This window comes from Orcinus orca, chromosome 16, assembly GCF_937001465.1.
Source record: "Orcinus orca chromosome 16, mOrcOrc1.1, whole genome shotgun sequence".
Lineage (NCBI taxonomy): Eukaryota > Metazoa > Chordata > Mammalia > Artiodactyla > Delphinidae > Orcinus > Orcinus orca.
The window spans coordinates 24,716,481-24,735,397 of NC_064574.1; the positions used below are offsets into that span (position 1 = coordinate 24,716,481).

Genomic DNA, 18,917 nt, shown 5'->3' on the forward strand with positions numbered 1-18,917 from the left:
GCAGTTGTGGCTCATGGGCTCCAGAGTGCAGGCTCAGTAGTTGTGGCGCACAGGCTCAGCTGCTCTGCGGCATGTGGAATCTTCCCAGACCAGGGCTCGAACCCGTGTCCCCTGCATTGGCAGGCAGATTCTTAACCACTGTGCCACCAGGGAAGTCCCCACTTGTACTATTTTTATACTTTGGTTTTTAACATATCAGATAATTTACATATCATAAATGTATGAGGTATAATTTACATATCATAAAACTCACCCATTTTGAGTGTACAATCTAATGATTTTTAGTCAACTTAAGGTTGTATAACTATTACCACAATCCAGCTTTAGAACTATACTTTGATTTTGTTATACATAGCTTTTAGTATGTCTGAGATTCCTTTTAACTTGGTGTAAAGTTTAAGACCTAACTTTTTTTTTTCTTTGCCCATTGATTTGAAATGTCTCCCTTACCACATGCTAAACTTCCATGTACACCTGGACCTGATCCTGGTCTCCCTGTTCCAGGGGTCATAAATAGGGTTTTATTTGGCCCATGGAGTTTTTTAAATTGAGTGATTTCACATAAAAACCCAGACTTTTGGCCTTTCTGGAAAAACTAGACAATTCAGCAACAATCTGCAGGAGGCGAGTAGAGACCACTCCTTGTAGATGGGCATGGGGATGGTGACCACAATCACAGTTTGCCAGGAACAGTCCCTTTACACGCCTGCTGTCCCGTTGTAATTAATAGCATCCTTTCATTCTTAAAAGTTCTGGTTTGGGCAGTAAGTTATGGGTCACAATCTCCACCATTCCTTATTGCATCACACCCAGCATTCCTCTTTCATTTATGTTACAAGACCCCCTCCCAGGAAGAAAAAAGGAGAGGAGATGCCACGATCCGGGCACAGAAGTTTGCCAAAAAAAGGACTACCTGGGCTCAGAGTAGAACAGAACATACTATCTGGTGGGGAGAAATCAGGACAAGAGTCCTCTGACAGAGAATATGATGTCACAATTTACCAATCCTTTTCCCTTCCATTATTCCATTTAACATCACAACAACGTACCCAGTTACACAAGTTACCCAGTTTGTTACTGTGCGTCTGTGTATGGATGTGCTGTCTTCCCTGTAACCAGCATTTCAAAACAGGGACCTAGTTACTCCGCTCTGCTCACCACTGTTTTCTCAGGGACCGTTCAGTGCTGGGCGCAGAGCTGGCCCCAAGGAACTATTTCCTGGCTGTTTAGGCTCCCAGGAACTACTGACTGAATGAACTAATGAGGAAATTGAGGCTCAGAGAGGTCCGTGGCGAGTCAGAGGCAGAAAGAAGCAGGCGGGAAATCAGACCAGACGGCCTGATTCCTGGTCTGGCATCCAAGATCTTTTCCTAGCCAGTTGGCTGTAACCTCCCCAAATAGGCAAGAAATGGGAGAATGCACACGCGGGGACCTGTCTTCGACCTCGGGGGACCTCACTGAAATGCTGGACTGAGGGGCCAGAAGGACGAGTGGCGCAGGAAACGCCACATCGCTCTCTCGCACCTGCCCTCCTGAGAGCAAGACTACATTTCCCAGCAGTCCCCGCGGCGCGCACGGCCCCTTGCCACGCGGCTTGCGCCTCCGCCGTCGGCCTACTGGGGGCGCTGCGGCGACCCCTCCGCCGCCCCGTAGGAATCTCCGCGGCCCCGGGGCCGCTTGCTTCCTGTTTGTCGGACGAGGAGACATGGCGGAGGCGCCGGCGGCTGCTGGGTCTGGGGTCGGCCGAGGGCGACGGGCGGCGGCAACTGTGGCGGCTTGGGGCGGATGGGGCGGCCGGCCGCGGCCTGGTAACATTCTGCTGCAGCTGCGGCAGGGCCAGCTGACCGGCCGGGGCCTGGTCCGGGCCGTGCAGGTACGAAGCCGGCCCGGAGGGGCGGGGCGGGGTGGACCGGGCGGGAGCTGGCGGGGGGGCCGGGCAAGAGGCCTTTCCAGGCCGCCACTGTACGGGCCCGACCCCTCTTGGCTGGCCGCGGGGCCTCCCTGTGGGCTGTCGCGACGCTGTCAGCCGCGGCGGGGCAGTGGGCAGCGGCAGGCTAGAGGCTCCGGCTTAGGGGCCGAGCAGGGCTGGGCTGCATCGGGCATTGATGGCGTGTACGAGTCTTAGGCCCAGCTCCTAGATCCTCCCTTCCTTGCGCCACGTCTGCACGTCTGGGGGACCCTGGGCGAGTTTGCTGTAGCCTCTACGGGCCGCGAGTTTCTTCCCCGTGACTTGGGCGGTGGGTCATCACTGCAAACCCCAGACGGTTCCCAAGCCATCATAAATGTCATTCTCTCAGAGAGGCCTTTCCTCGACACAACCCTCCCTCTTCAAAAGTGGGTCCCCATTGTTATTCAGTTACAGCCCTGAATTCGTTCCGTCCACATTACTTTCTTAGTCTGTAATTACATATTTCTTTATTGTCTGTCCTTTTTCTCGCGTGTGTCCCACGTTAGGCTGAGCTCCAGCGGGTGCAGGGACTGTATCTGGTTTGCCAGAGTAGAGCGTCATGGTAAAGAGCTAGGGCTCTGGAGTCAGGCCTGGATTCAGAACCCTGCTCTCTCTTGCTTGGGCAAGTTACGTTTCTGTGCCTGTTTCCTGATTTGTGTAAAAGCGTTAAATGCATTTCTGGTGCACAGTAAAAAGCTGAAGATTAATCAGTTAATATTAATGCTATACTTGGTATTTGGCTTAAATAGTGCCCAATATATGATTAGCATTTTTTTTTTTTTGAATGAATGAAGGACACTGCTTTAGGGTAAAGCGGGATGAGTAAACCTAGGCTGCTCGCTGCTCTACTCCCCCCGCCCCCATGTTCCCAGAACTTACGTTGCAAACACACCTGTAAAGCATTGGTTTAATTTAAGGATAGCTTTTGCGTAAAGAAACTTTTTAAGTAAATACAGGAATAGTAATAAAGTGATTGGTGGGAGTGGAGTGGGAATTGGGTAGATGAGGGAGAGCGTGAGAGTGAGACTTTTCACAGTATAACTTTATATATGAACTTAATTTTGAACCACTTCAATATTACTCATATGGTTAAAAGGACAGAATATAAGATAAAGACCAGGTGGTCTGTGTTTGTAGAGGGTTACAGATGAAGAAGCAGTTCTGGGTGAACAGTATTTTCCTGAACATCAGTTAACCATAGATGAGCAACTTTTTTCCCTTTGCATTCTTCTCTGTCTGCCTTAAGATTCTGGAAATACTTGCTCTATCCTTTAACCCAAAGACCCTTACTGAGCTGGGTATGTAGGAATGGGCAGAAAGGGAACTAACTCACCTTTACTGAGCACATATTTTGGATCAAGCATTGTGCAAGGTATACAGTGTCTTTATTTAATTCTCAATCTTTTGAACCAAGTGTCGGGACTCATCTCAACACAGATGAAGAAACTGAGGCTCAGAAAAATTAGGTAATTTGCTCCTAAGCACTCGTCTTGATAATCCTCTATGTTCTGAGGGCAATAGGGAGCCACGGAAGTTAACTTAATGAATGGGGAAATTTAGTACACTTAATTTGTTTCCAGTGCTGGATGACTTGAAATGGGAGGAGACTGAAGAAGCTCACCAGATAGAAGGTGCTGGAATGTTCTTGAGCCTGATCTAGTCTGGTTATTGTGGTAATCAGTAGTTGTATACAGACAGGAATGGGAGCTATTTCAGAGGTTGAGATGGATGTACCTTCCCAAAACTATAGTGAAGATAAAGTGGGGACCTTCATCTTTCAGATGTGTCCTTTCTTAGTCACTTTCTTTGATCTCTTCCTTGCTACACCCCCACGTTGCAGAATAAATTATATCCTCACAAGTATTTCCATAGCACAGTAAGCATATCCATTATGGCATGTGGTATACTTGGAAAGACCAGATTAAAATTTTTTTTCTTTATGTTGTAAACACATAAAATTTACCTTCTTAATCATTTTTAAGTGTGCAGTCAGTAGTGTCAAGTATTCACATTGTTGTGAAACAGATCTCCAGAATTTTTTCATCTCGCAAATCTGAAACAACCCATTAAACAACTACTTTTTTCCCCTCCCCCAGCCCCTGGTAACCACCATTCTACTACTTTCTGTTTCCATGAATTTGATTACTTTAGATACGTCATATAAGTGGAATCATACATTGTCTTTTTGTGCCTGGCTTATTTCACTTAGCATAATATCCTCAAGGTTCATCCATGTTATAGCATGTAACAGGATTTCCTTGGAAAAGACCAGATTTTGAAGTAAGATGGACCTGGATTGAATCCTAGTTCTGTCACTTATAACTAGGTTATATTATTTAACCTCTCTGAACCTCAGTTTCATTATTTCTAAAATGGCTGTAGTAACATCTACCTCATAGGGCTGTTAGGAGGAGTGAAATAACATAGCTAAAAAGCTTGGCCAGTGTGTGGCACATAGTAAATGTTCAGTAAATAGTTGCCATCAGCTCATAGCCATCAGAGTGGGCTTCCTGAGAGACTGTGTCTTATTTTTCTTTGTGTCTGCAGAGCCTGAAACAGCGCCAGTCACTTGATCTTCAGGACTCAGGAAATTGTTTGACTTGAAATACTGTATGTGAGGGCTCTGTCCTCCTCTTCCTCAGTCCTGTCTCTTTGTATATCCCAAACAGTCCCATGGCTTTAAGGAGTTCTGGAGTCAGATTACCTAGGTTTGAGTTCCAGCTCTGGTACATACTTGCTGTGTGTCTTTGGACAAGTAGCTTAATCTCTTTGTGCCTCAGTTTCTTCTTCTTTTTTTTTTTTTTTTCTTTTTGTGGTACGCGGGCCTCTCACTGTTGTGGCCTCTCCTGTTGCGGAGCACAGGCTCCGGACGCGCAGGCTCAGCGGCCATGGCTCACGGGCCCAGCCGCTCCGTGGCATGTGGGATCCTCCCGAACCGGGGCACGAACCCGCGTCCCCTGCATCGGCAGGCAGACTCCCAACCACTGCGCCACCAGGGAAGCCCTCTTCATTTTTAAAATAGAGATAATCATGGGACCTAACCTGCTAAAGCTGTGGTAAGGACCAAGAGCGTTTATACATAAAGCACTTAAAATGGTGTCTAAAATATAGTAAGCATGCTATAAAGATTAGCAACTATCATTTTTAGCAAAACTATATTCTGATAGATCCTAAATCTGTTATTTCCATCCTGGTTTCTCTCTTTAGCTCCAGTTGGATATATCCAGATACTTTCTCAGGATCTCCACCTAGGCGTCTAATAGTCACCTCGAACTTAATATGGCAAATACAATTCCTAATTCCTCTTCCACCAAACCTGATCTTCCTCAAGTCCCAAACAGAACTTGAGAGAAGCCTGGGAGAAGACCCCAGGCCACATGATTTAGAATGGGCCTTGTCCTACTTGGATTTTAATGTTCCTTATTTTCATCTCTCCCTTTCAGTTTGACCTCTATCAAGGTAATAAAATATGCTGGTATGATGCTTTAGCATTTACAGAGCCTGTTCACTTTTATCAGCACATTTGATCCCTAAAGCAAATCAGATCTTATAATCCCTTACTTAAAACCCTCCAATGGCATCCCATTGCAGTTGGAATCAAATTCAGATTCCTTTCCAGGGGTGCACAAGACTCTGCACAATCAGTAGGAATTGAGGGAAAGGGATAGACTAGGCAAAGCAACTCACACAGGTCATGACCTACTGCACCTAGAGATACTACTTCAGTTTGGCAATCTGGTGAGAGGCTAGGTTTTGGCATCCTGTTTTTGTTTTGTTTTGTTTTGTTTTGTTTGCGGCATGTGGGATCTTCCCGGACCAGGGCACGAACCTGCGTCCCCTGCATCGACAGGCGGACTCCAACCACTGCGCCACCAGGGAAGCCCCTGGCATCCTGTTTTGTTTCCCAAATTTCTGGTCATTGCGTCCTTCGTGATTTTTGGCATATCTAAATTCTACTTGAGTGTTACTTCATATATATTTTTTTAGATTGACTCCTCTTTTTTTTTTTTTTAATTTCAGTTGGCACAATTGTTTTAACCTTGTTCTGAGCATTAGCATTTGAAACCTAGCGGTTCAAGTCAAATACAGTCTCTTTGCCTGTCAAGGATAATTTGATATCGAAAACCCTGTAGATAGGATAAATTCTCATTAATTAAAAATATGAATAATATTTAAACAGTTTTTGTATTCGCAAACCATAAAATTCATTCTTTTATTAAAACAAATCCCATTAAAGTAGACACAAGCATTCATTGGTTAATGTTTGTTATCAGAATAATATAAGTGTATTTAATCTTCATTAATTAAAGGTATTTAATCTTCATTAATTATTCTTTAAGAAGGGTATTTACTTGCACTTAATGCATTTTGAGGCATTAGATATCTTAGGACTAAACAAGTAAGATATACATTTTATGTTTATGGAATTCAGCCTTTAATTATTTAAAAAGAAAAGCAGTAAAGACAAAAATAAGTCAATGAAAACTGTAAATGTCTGGAAGTGTCACATTCACTAAACAGGTTGACAGCTTAGGCAGCATGATGTAAGAGATTATCACTCCTGTAAACTGTTAAACCACAAGTATTCCGAGAGAAGAAACCCATACAACATCTGCCAAAAATTCAACTTTGAAGATGCCTGGATGGTGGCTCTTTTCATCACGCTACTCAGCTGTTCACAAGGAAAACAAAATCCAGATGATTATTTTTATCTTATTTATTTATAAATTTATTTATTTTTGGCTGCATTGGGTCTTCGTTGCTGTATGTGGGCTTTCTGTAGTTGTGGCGAGTGGGGGCTACTCTACCTGCGGTGCGCGGGCTTCTCACTGCGGTGGCTTCTCTTGTTGCAGAGCGCAGGCTCTAGGCACGCGGGCTTTAGTAGTTGTGGCACGCGGGCTCTAGAGCGCAGGTTCAGTAGTTGTGGTGCACGGGCTTAGTTGCTCCGCAGCATGTGGGATCTTCCTGGACCAGGGCTCGAACCCATGTCCCCTGCATTGGCAGGCAGATACTTTTTTAAAAAAATTTAATTAATTTATTTTTGGCTGTGTTGGGTCGTTGCTGCACATGGGCTTTCTCTAGTTGCGGCGAGCGGGAGCTATTCTTTCGTTGAGGTGCACAGACTTCTCATTGCGGTGACTTCTCTTGTTGAGGAGCACGGGCTCTAGGCACACGGGCTTCAGTAGTTGTGGCACACAGTCTCAGTAGTTGTGGCTCGCAGGCTCTAGAGTGCAGGCTTCAGTAGTTGTGGCTCATGGGCTTAGTTGCTCCACGACATGTGGGATCTTCCTGGACCAGGGCTTGAACCCATGTCTCCTGCATTGGCAGGCAGATTCTTAACCACTGCGCCACCAAGGAAGCCCCAGCAGGCAGATTCTTAACCACTGCGCCACCAGGGAAGCCCCAGATGTTTATTTTTAAATGAGAGTAAATGCCTTGTGAGACAAACTAGTAGTAGTAAAAGAAATTCCATGTGAAGTTGAGTATTTTGAATACAATTTGGAGGATCTCTGGGTATCATGAACCTTGTAACAAATAACAGCAGTGCCCCCACTTTTCACCCCAAGTTCCACCCTCCCCAGGCAACCACTGCCCACACTGTAGCTGTTTTCTTTTATAGAGGAAGAGTCCAGGAAACAGGAAAGCCAGCATTGTAAATAACATGCTTATAAGGCTATTTCTTGACTTTACAGTTTTAGAGATTATCTATTTTCTTCCTCTTGTAGAGATTAGGATTTAATTCACAGCACCCTGTGCCACACATTTGGTCTCCATCATTCTCCTTATGTATTTATATCAGTTTTGACTGTTGGTGTTAGGTATTTACATTATGATGATAGTGATGAGATATAATTGTTTATAGCAGAGCCATATAGTATACAACAATTGTATTTGTTCTGTATAATTTGTTTTTCTTAGAGTTAAAAGCTGCCCTTTCTCCCCCTACTTTTTAAATTGAGACACAAATATAGTAGAATTCACCCTTTCAGTGTATAGTTCTACAAGTCTTGACAAGCACAGTTGTGTGGCCACCACTACAGTTAGGATTTAGAAATTCCCTTGTAGTAGTCACCCCTTCCTCACCGCCCTCCTTTGGCAACTTCTCATCTGTTTTCTATTCTGTTAATGCCATTTTACTATCATAGAAATGGAATCATTCCATATGTAGCATTTTGAGTCTGGCTTCTTTCACTAGTATAATCATCCTTATAAAATTTGCTTTTCTTTTTATTTACTTACAATTTACTCCCAAATTCTAAAACTCCTACTTTTTTTTTTTTTTTTTTAAGAAATCTTTCTTGGAACCCTCTGTTCTGCAATTTGCACTAGTTATTTGCTAGAACAACTGTATAGCTGAATTCTTGGGATTTCCCTTCACCAAATTCAGGGCATTTTATTTATTTTTCTCATGTTTTGGATCTCTGTTTTCTGAATCCTGTTTTCCTTTTTCTTGGAGTACATTCTCTACTAACATCCTAAGAAAGCCTACATTGGAGGTAACTTTTTTTTAAAGCTTGCGTGTCTGAAAATGTCTTTTATTCTTATACTTGAGTATTTAGTTTAGCTGGGTATAGAATTCTAAGTTGGAAGTTATTTTCCCTTAAATTTTTAATGGCATTATATTATTCCATTGTCTTTAAGTATTTGGTGTAGCTGTTGAGAGGTTCTGTTCTGATTCCCTGTCCTTTGTGCATGACCTATTTTCCCACTCCTCACTCCCTAAGCATTTTTAGGATCATCTCTCTTTCTGGTATTCTGAAATTTAACTATGATATGCATTGATGAAAGTCTTTCTTTTTATTCATTGTGGGAACACTTTGTGTAGATATACATTAAAATATATAACAACTATAATAAAGTCATGTCTATCACCTGACATTAACTAACCCCCTCTGCAAAATGATTGCACTAAGTGTTCTCTTAGGATCTTCCTTTTTTTTTTTTTTTTTTTTTTTTTGTGGTACGCGGGCCTCTCACTGTTGTGGCCTCTCCCGTTGCGGAGCACAGGCTCTGGACACGCAAGCTCAGCGGCCATGGCTCACGGGCCCAGCCGCTCTGCGGCATGTGGGATCTTCCCGGACCGGGGCATGAACTCGTGTCCCCTGCATCAGCAGGTGGACTCTCAACCACTGCGCCACCAGGGAAGCCCAGGACCTTCCTATTTTTGAAAGACATTTTCTCTCCTGTGAAGTTCGGGCTGTGATTGCTTTGGAGAGCTTCATGGAATAGGTGAGACTTGAGTTGTTTCTGAAGAATGAGTAGAATTTTAACAGTAGCAGAGGTATTTCTGACACTAAGAACACCACTGAGAAAGTCCTCATGACCAGCCATTAGAAGATGGAAGAGAAAGTGAAGTGCTCCTGTGGGACATAGGTGGGAGATAAGTTTAGATATTTGGAAATAGAGTGGGGAGGGTAACTAACATTTATTGAGCATACACAGTTTGTCATTGTGCAGATACTTGGTTTTTTTTTTAAAGTTTATTGTTAAATATTTGACCTACGAAAAGCTGTAATAAGTAATGCCAGTGTGTTGCAACAATAAACATGTACCCACGACCAAATTTGAGGAGTTACCAATACATTTAATGCCCCTTTCATGTCAGTCCCTCCCTGCCAGAGGTGCTTCTTTTGAGTAGATAACATATGCACATGTACAAAAGGGTTACAGAGAAAAATAAGTCTCCCTTGCAAACAGCCTATTACCACCTCTACTAGCACGCTCCAGTTCTACTCCCAGAGGCAGTTATGGTTTTGATTTCTTGTGTATCTCTCTATATAAGCTTCGGAAAGCAAATATGTCTCTATATGTTTGTTCTTACACAAGTGATACTATACACACTGTTGTGCATCCAGCTTTTTTCCCTTAAAATATATTTTAGAGATCCTTCCATAATCAGTACATACAGATTATTTTGTTTTAGGTGTTTACAAAACTTTTTGTGTTGAAATATACAAAAAAAAATGCACAAAAAGTAAAGAACAGCCCAATGCAACTTCCAACATTGCATTTAGTTGTACTAGTTTTCATGCTTTATGTAAATAGAATCAAACTGTGTACTGAGTCTGCCTTCTTTCAGTCAACATTGTGAAATTCATCCATGATGATGGGTGAAGCTGTAGTTCATTCATTTTCATTTCTGTATAGTATTCTGTGGTATTAAACCACAGTTAATTCATTGTACTTTTGATGAGTATTTGGGATCTTTCCAGTTTTTGGCTATCGTGAATAATGCTTATGTGAACATTCTTGTACATGTCTCTTGATGTGTATATGCACAATTTCTTTTGGGTATATACTTAGAAGTAGAATTGCTGGGTTATAGGATATACATAGGTTCAGCATCAGCAGCTGTTGCTGAACAGTTTCCCAAGTGGTTGTATTAATTTACAATCCCACCAGCAGTGTATATGAGTTGCTGTTGTTCCATGTGCTCGCTAACCTATGGTGCTGCCAGTCTTTTTAATTTTAGTCATTCTAGTGTGTGAGCAGTAGAATCTCATTATGGTTTTAGTTTGTGTTTCCCTCATGACTCATGAAGTTAAGCACCTTTTCAGAAGTTTACTGGCCATTTGGACATTCTGTCTTGTGGATTACCTGTTCAAATCTTTTGCACATTTTTCTGGTGGGGTTTTTCGTTCTTTTTTTTTTTTAATTGATTTGAAGTTCTTTTTATTCGCTAGATAAGAGCTCTTTGTGGTGATGTTTTGCAGATATCTTCTCTTATTTGGTGGCTTGCCTTTTTAGTCTCTAAAAAGATCTTTTGATGAACAGAAGTGCTTTATTTTAATACAACTCATTGTATAACTATTTTCCTTTATGGTTAGTGCTTTATGTATTCTGTTTAATAAATCTTTGCCTACCCTTCTATTTATCTTCTAGAAACTTTATTGTTTTGCCTTTTCCATTTAAACATACACTCCACTTGGAATTTATTTTTGGATGTGGTGTGAGCTTTTCAATAGAGATACCAAGTTGACCTGTTATTTATTGAAAAGTCTTTTTTGTCCGTCCAGTGCTCTGTAGTGTTTGTTTTCACATCTGTTTCATGTCTGTTCTATTTCTCTGGTCTGTCCATTTACCCTTACACTGAAATCACATTGTCCTATTTTCTGTAACTTTATGTGTGTTGATTTTGGTTATAGAATATTGAATCAGAAGAGTAGCTTCTCCTACTTATCTTCAAGATTTCTTTGGCTCTTCTAGCCCCTTTGCCATTTCCATATACATTTTAGAATGAGCTTGTACATTTTTACAAAAAAATTTTGATTGGGATTGCCTTCAATCTATTCAGTACAACACATTCATTCTCTCTCTCCTGCCCTTACTCCTCTTTTTCTCTGATCTGGTCTCCCTTAATCTCTCTTGATAATGTCTTATGTATGTAGTTTTCTATATAGTGGTCTTGCATAACTTTTGTTAGATTTATTCCTTGGCATTTGACATGATTTGATGGTATCGTAAATAGTGTTTTTTAAATTGCGTCTTCTCACGATAGCTGTAAGATAAAAACAAGATTGATTTTTCTATTGCTTCAGCATTTATATTGCTCTATATTTTAATACTTTACCTTTAGGTTATTTTGGATTGTATATGTATACAGTCATCTGCGAATATCATATCTGCAAATGAAGCTTTTATCCTTTCCAATCTTACATCTTTTTTTTTTTTCCTTGCCTAAATGTGCTGTTTGGGATGCTCCAGTACAGTGAATTGAATTGGCATGTTCCTGATCTAAGAGGGAGAGCCTTAAACATTTAACCATTAAGTATGATGTTTGCTGAAGATGTTCTGTAGATACTGTTATTAGTTCACTTCTTTTCTGAGTTTGAGTTTATGATGTTGAATTCTATCAGAATGCTTTTTCTGCATTGAGATGTTCATATAATTGTTTTCCTTGTGTTATTAATGTGAATTACATTGAGTACAATTTTCAAATATTAAACCAAATCTGAATTTCTGATTCAAAATTTTATCCTTTTTAGATTGCTAAATTTGATTCACTAATTTTTTTATTAGGATTTTTATCCTTCTGTGTTCATGAGTGAAAGTAGCCTATAATTTTCCTTTCACCGGGTTTTGGTATCAAGTTTATCCTGGCCACTAGTCATAGCTTTAGTTGGACCCCATGAATTTTGATCTGTAGTGTTTTCAGTGTCATTTATTTCAGAATATTTTCAAATTTCTACTTTGATTTCTTCTTTGACCTATGCATTTTTTAGAAGAGGTATTTCTTAATTTCCAAACATTGGAGTTTTATAATTATCTTTCTGTTACAGATTTTAGGCTGACTGCACTGCAGTCAGGGAACATAGTTTGTATTTCAGTTCATTTAAATATGTTGAATTTTGCTCCATGGCCTAGCAACTGGTCATTTTGTAAACGTTCTGTGTACTTGCAAAGAATGTGTAGTGAGTAGTTATTAGATGTAGTGTCAATTTCTGCAGTGAAGCCATCTGGGATTTTGATAGGAACTGCAATGAATCAATATTGAGGGTATTAACATATTAGAAATATTAAGCCTTCCAATCTTTGAACATGGATGACTTTCCATTTATTTAGGTTTTCTTTACTTCTTTAATTTCTTTCAATGATGTTTTGTAGTTTCATTGTACAAGTCTTGTATCCCTTTTGTTAAATTTATTTGTAAGTACTTTATTCTTTTGATGATGTTATAAATGGGATTGCTTTCTCTTTTTTTGAGATTAATTTGTGCTTTTATTTGCCAGTATAAATACAGTAGCTGGCAATTTTTTTAATCTAAAAAGTACATTTTATATCACAGTCCAACACACACACATATATAATATGTATACATATATAAAAGTGAAACAAAATTTTGCCAAAAACGTCTACCCTGTGTGTTAATTCTTTTTAAGACTTTTTTTTTTTAACCAAGGCTGAACTGCCCTGACACATCATAATCACCAAAGTTCCTAGTTCATCTTAGGGTTCACTATAATGAAGTGAATAGTGTTGCACGTTCTATGGGTTTGGACAAAAGTATGGTGACATAAAATCATTATAATGTCATACAAAGTATTTTCACCACTCATAAAAACATCTGTACTCTGTGTATTCATCTCCCCTCTCCCCCCAAACTCCTGGCAACCATTGATCTTTTTATTGTCTCCATTGTTTTGCCTTTTTCAGGATGGCATATAGTTGGAATCTATTTTTCTTTTTTCCTTGAAGATAGGGGTTCAAAGCCCTAATGCCTATAAGACCACTCATGGCCCACCCGTGCATAGACCAGACAGGCTCTAGGTGGCAAACTCCCCCACTAAATACTGTAGATTTCCGGGCTTCCCTGGTGGCGCAGTGGTTGAGAGTCTGCCTGCCGATGCAGGGGACACGGGTTCGTGCCCCGGTCCGGGAGGATCCCACATGCCGTGGAGTGGCTGGGCCCGTGAGCCATGGCCGCTGGGCCTGCACGTCCAGAGGCTGTGTTCCGCAGTGGGAGAGGCCACAACGGTGAGAGGCCCGTGTACCACCAAAAAAAAAAAAAAACAAAAAACTGTAGATTTCCTTCCAGTACTGAGCCCTGTCCCACTGGTCCTGCCTGGTAGCCACGTAAAAGTGCAGGGGGATACATATTGGGTATTTGTTCATAGGAAGGCCACAAGTTTTGTGCCCCTTGTCACAGTGAACCCAGGTTCCTGTTGGGTGTGTTGTAAACAGATGAGCCATTTCTTCAGACCCCTGCTCTGAGCACACCCATGGGATTGCTTTCTTATTTTTACTTTTGGATTCTTCATTGCAGGTGTATAGAAATTCAGGTGATTTTTCTATATTGATTTCGTATCCTGCAATCTTGCTGAACTTATTTATTAGCTCTAATTGTGTGTGTGTGTGTGTAGGGGTTCGTTAGTATATTCTATATACAAGATGATAGCATCTGTAAATATCATTTTACAAATTCCTTTTCAATCTGCATGCCCTTATTTCTTTTTCTTGCCTTGTTGCTCTGGCTAGAATCTCTAGTACAATGTTAAATAGAAGTGGTGAGGGTTAACGTATGTGTCATTTTCTTGATCATTTTGGGAACTCATTCAGGCTTTCAGTTTTTTTAAAAGTAGAGTCCATACTTTATTCAGATATCCCCAATTTTTCTTTTCTTTTTTTACTTGAAGTATAGTTGATTTACAATATCATATTGTTTCAGGTGTACAACATAGTGATTCAGTATTTTTATGGATTATACTCGATTTAAAGTTACTATAAAATAATGGCTATATTTCCCTGTGCTGTACAAAATATCCTTGTTGCTTATTTATTTTATACATAGTAGTTTGTATCTCTTATTGTCTCTCCCCTCTTTCCACTGGTAACCACTAGTTTGTTCTCAGTATCTGTGAGTCTGTTTCTGTTTTGTTATATTCATTCGTTTTATTTTTTATTAAAAAAAATTTTTATTGGAGTATAATTGCTTTGCAATGTTGTGTTAGTTTCCGCTGTACAGTGAAGTGAATCAGCTATATGTATACATATATCCCCTCCCTCTTGGACCTCCCACCCCCACCCCGAACCCATCCATCTAGGTCATCAGAGAGCACCGAGCTGAGCTCCCTGTGCTATAGCAGGTTCCCACTAGCTATCTGTTTTACACATGATAGTGTATTTATGTCAAACCTAATCTCCCAATTCATCCTGCCTCCCCTTCCCCCCCATGTCCACACGTCCGTTCTCTAGGTCGACGTTTCTATTCCTGCCCTGCAAATAGGTTCATCTGTACCATTTTCCTAGATTCCATATATATGTGTTTTACTCTTTCTGATTTACTTCACTCTGTATGACAGACTCTAGGTCCATCCACATCTCTACAAATGACCCAATTTCATTTCTTTTTATGGCTGAGTAATATTCTGTTATATATGTGTACCACATCTTCTTCACCCATTCATCTTTCGATGGACATTTAGGTTGTTTCATGTCCTGGCTATTGTAAATAGTGCTGCAGTAAACATTGGGGTACATGTGTCTTTCTGAATTATGGTTTTCTCAGGGTATATGCCCAGTAGTGGGATTGCTGGGTCATATGGTAGTTCTATTTTTAGCTTTTTAAGGAACTTCCATACTGTTCTCCACAGTGGCTATATCAATTTACATTCCCACCAACGGTGCAAGAGGGTTCCGTTTCTCTGCACCCTCTCCAGCATTTATTGTTTGTAGATTTTTTGATGGGCCATTCTGACCAGTGTGAGGTGATACCTCATTGTAGTCTTGATTTGCATTTCTCTAATAGTGATGTTGAGCATCTTTTAATGTGCCTCTTGGCCATCTGTATGCCTTCTTTGCTGAAATGTCTATTTAGGTCTTCTGCCCATTTTTTGATTGGGTTGTTTGTGTTTTTTTTTTGATATTGAGCTGCATGAGCTGTTTGTATATTTTGGAGGTTAATCCTTTGTCTGTTGCTTCGTTTGCAAATATTTTCTCCCATTCTGTGAGTTGTCTTTTCATCTTGTTTATGGTTTCCTTTGCTGTGCAAAAGCTTTTAAGTTTAATTAGGTCCCATTTGCTTATCTTTGTTTTTATTTTCATTACTCTAGGAGGTGGGTCATAAAAGATCTTGCTGTGTTTTACATTATTGAGTGTTTTTCCTATGTTTTCCTCTAAGAGTTTTATAGTGTCTCGTCCTACATTTAGGTCTTTAATCCATTTCGTGTTTATTTTTGTGTATGGTGTTAGGGAGTATTCTAATTTCATTCTTTTACATGTAGTTGTCCATTTTTCCCAGCACATTTATTGAAGAGGCTGTCTTGTTTCCATTGTATATTCTTGCCTCCTTTGTCATAGATTAGGTGACTATACATGTGTGGGTTTATCTCTGGGCTTTCTATCCTGTACCATTGATCTATATTTGTTTTTGTGCCAGTACCATACTGTCTTGATTACTGTAGCTTTGTAGTATAGTCTGAAGTTGGGGAGCCTGATTCCTTCAGCTCCGTTTTTCTTTCTGAAGATTGCTTCGGCTATTCGGGGTCTTTTTTGTGTTTCCGTACAAGTTGTATGATTTTTTGTCCTAATTCTGTGAAAAATGCCATTGGTAATTTGATAGGGATTGCATTGAATCTGTAGATTCCTTTGGTTAGTATAGTCATTTTCACAATATTGATTCTTCCAATCCAGGAACATGGTATATCTCTCCATTTGTTTGTGTCATCTTTGATTTCTTTCATCAGTGTTTTATAGTTTTCTGAGTACAGGTCTTTTGCCTCCTTAGGTAGGTTTATTTCTAGGTATTTTATTCTTTTTGTTGCAGTGGTAAATGGGAGTGTTTCCTTAATTTCTCTTTCTGATCTTTTGTTGTTAGTGTATAGGAATGCAAGATATTTCTGTGCATTAATTTTGTATCCTGCAACCTTACCAAATTCATTGATTAGTTGTAATAGTTTTCTGGTGACATCTTTATGATTTTCTATGGATGGTATCATGTCATCTGCAAACAGTGACAGTTTTACTTTTTCTTTTCCAATTTGTATTCCTTTTATTTCTTTTTCCTTTCTGATTCCTGTGGCTAGGACTTCCAACTGTGTTGAATAATAGTGGCCAGAGTGGACATCCGTGTCTTGTTCCTGATCTTAGAGGAAATGCTTTCAGTTTTTCACCCACACCATCACCAGAATGATGTTTGCTGTGGGTTTGTCATATATTGCCTTTATTATGTTGAGGTAGGTTCCCTCTATGACCACTTTCTGGAGAGTTTTTATCATAAATGGGTGTTGGATTTTGTCAGAATCTTTTTCTGCATCTGTTGAGGTGATCATATGCTTTTTTCCTTTAATTTTTAATATGGTGTATCACATTGTTTTGCACATGTTGAAGAATCCTTGCATCCTTGCGATAAATCCCACTTGATCATGGTGTATGATCTTTTTATATATATGTATATAAATTTATTTATTTGTTTATTTATTGGCTGCGTTGGGTCTTCATTGCTGTGTGTGGGCTTTCTCTAGTTGCAGCGAGTGGAGGCTACTCTTCATGCAGTGCGTGGGCTTCTGATTCTGATGGCTTCTCTTGTTAGCATGGGCTCTGGGTGTGCGGGCTTCAGTAGTGTGGCTCAGTAGTTGTGGCTTGCAGGCTCTAGAGTGCAGGCTCAGTAGTTGTGGCGCGTGGGCTTAGTTGCTCCGCGACATGTGGGATGTTCCCAGACCAGGGCTCGATCCCACGTCCCCTGCATTGGCAGGCGGATTCTTAACCACTGCGCCACCAGGGAAGTCCAGTGTATGATGTTTTTAATGTGTTGTTGGTTTCTGTTTGCTGGTATTTTGTTGAGGATTCTTGCATCTATGTTCATCGATGATATTGGTCTGTAATTTTCTTTTTTTGTCATATCTTTGTCTGGTTTTGGTATCAGGGTGATGGTGGCCTCATAGAATGAGTTTGGGAGTATTCCTCCATCTGCAGTTTTTTGGAAGAGTTTGAGAAGGATAGGTGTTAACTCTTCTCTAAATGTTTGATAGAATTCACCTCTGAAGCCATCTGGTCCTGAACTTTTGTCCATACTTTATTCAGATTTCCCCAGTTTTTCTTTTTCTTTTTTTAATTGAAGTGTAGTTGATTTACAGTATCATATTGTTTCAGGTGTACAACATAGTGATTCAGTATTTTTATGGATTATACTCTGTTTAAAGTGACTGTAAAATAATGGCTATATTTCCCTGTTCTATACAAAATATCCTTGTTGCTTATTTATTTTATACATAGTAGTTTGTATCTCTTATTGCCCCTCCCCTCTTTCCACTGGTAACCACTAGTTCACAGTATCTCAGTCTGTTTCTGTTTTGTTATATTCATTCGTTTTATTTTTTAGATTCCACATATGAGTGATAATATACAGTATTTGTTTTTCTCTGTCTGACTTAGTTCACTAAGCATAATACCTTCTAGGTCCTTTCATCCTTTTTTATTGCTGAGCATGTTGTATATTTATTTTGTATCCTGCAACCTTGTATTCTGTTGTATATATATATACCACATATTCTTTATCCATTCGTCTGTTGATGGACGCTTAGGTTGCTTCCATTTCTTGGCTATTGTAAATAGTGCTGCTATGAACATTGGGGTGCATGTTTCTTTTTGAATTACTATTTTCGTTTTCCTCAGATATACAGCCAATAGTGGAATTGTTGTATCATGCAGTAATTCTGTTTCCAGTTTTTTGAGGAATCTCTATACTGTTCTCTGTACTGACTGAAACAATTTACATTCCCACCAACAGTGTTCTAGGGTTCCCTTTTCTCCGCATCCTCCTGTGAACTGATATCTTACTGTGGTTTTGTATTGCATTTCTCTGATGATTAGCAATGTTGAGCATCTTTTCATGTGCCTCTTGGCCATGTTTAGTCTTCTTTGAAAAAAATGTCTATTTAGGTCTTCCACCCATTTTTAAATTGGGTTGTTTATATTTTTTTCCTCTATTCTCTTAAAGTATAGTTGACTTACAATGTTAAGCTAGTTTCTGCTAATTGGGTTGTTTGTATTTTTGATTTGAGTAGTATGAACTGTTTATATATTTTAGATATTAATACCTTATCAGTCATATATTTGCAGATATTTTCTCCCATTCAGTAGGTTATGCCTTTTCATGTTGTTGATGGTTTCCTTTGCTGTGCAAAGGCTTTTAAGTTTGATCAGGTCCCATTTATTTATTTTTGCTTTTGTTTCTTTTGCCTTAGGAGACTGGTACAAAAACATACTGCTATGATTTATGTCAACGTGTGTTCTGTCTGTGTTCTCTTCTAGGGGTTTTATGGTTTCCAGTCTTACATTTAGGTCTTTAATCCATTTGAGTTTATTTTTTATATGGTGTGAGAAAATGTTCAAATTTTTTAAAAATTTATTTTATTGAAGTATAGTTGTTTTACAGTGTTTGTTACAGATTTCATTGTTTATCACGTAGCTGTACAGTTTTCCCAACACCACTTATGGAAGAGACTGTCTTTTCTTATTATATATTCTTTTT

The 18,917-nt window shown here is 39.9% G+C and overlaps 1 protein-coding gene and 1 non-coding gene across 8 annotated transcripts in view; one reads left to right on the forward strand and one right to left on the reverse strand.

The window, feature by feature from the left end:
* TRPC4AP (transient receptor potential cation channel subfamily C member 4 associated protein) overlaps positions 1-18,917 on the forward strand; it is a 102,915-nt gene that overhangs the window by 22,905 nt on the left and 61,093 nt on the right. For 2 of the 7 annotated variants that reach the window (XM_049698891.1, XM_033433584.2), the window contains exon 1: positions 1,651-1,873. The exons of 1 other annotated variant lie outside the window; for it this stretch is intronic. In XM_049698891.1, coding sequence (XP_049554848.1) covers positions 1,706-1,873 — 168 coding nt within the window. In that variant the 5' untranslated portion in view covers positions 1,651-1,705. Of the gene's footprint in view, positions 1-1,647; positions 1,874-18,917 lie in introns of those variants that run through there. 4 more of the 7 variants (XM_049698893.1, XM_049698892.1, XM_004272757.3 and 1 more) reach the window with 4 other exon arrangements.
* On the reverse strand, positions 13,541-13,669 carry LOC117202519 (small nucleolar RNA SNORA11). The gene has a single exon (XR_004484941.1). It is a non-coding gene; the product is annotated as a small nucleolar RNA SNORA11 (small nucleolar RNA).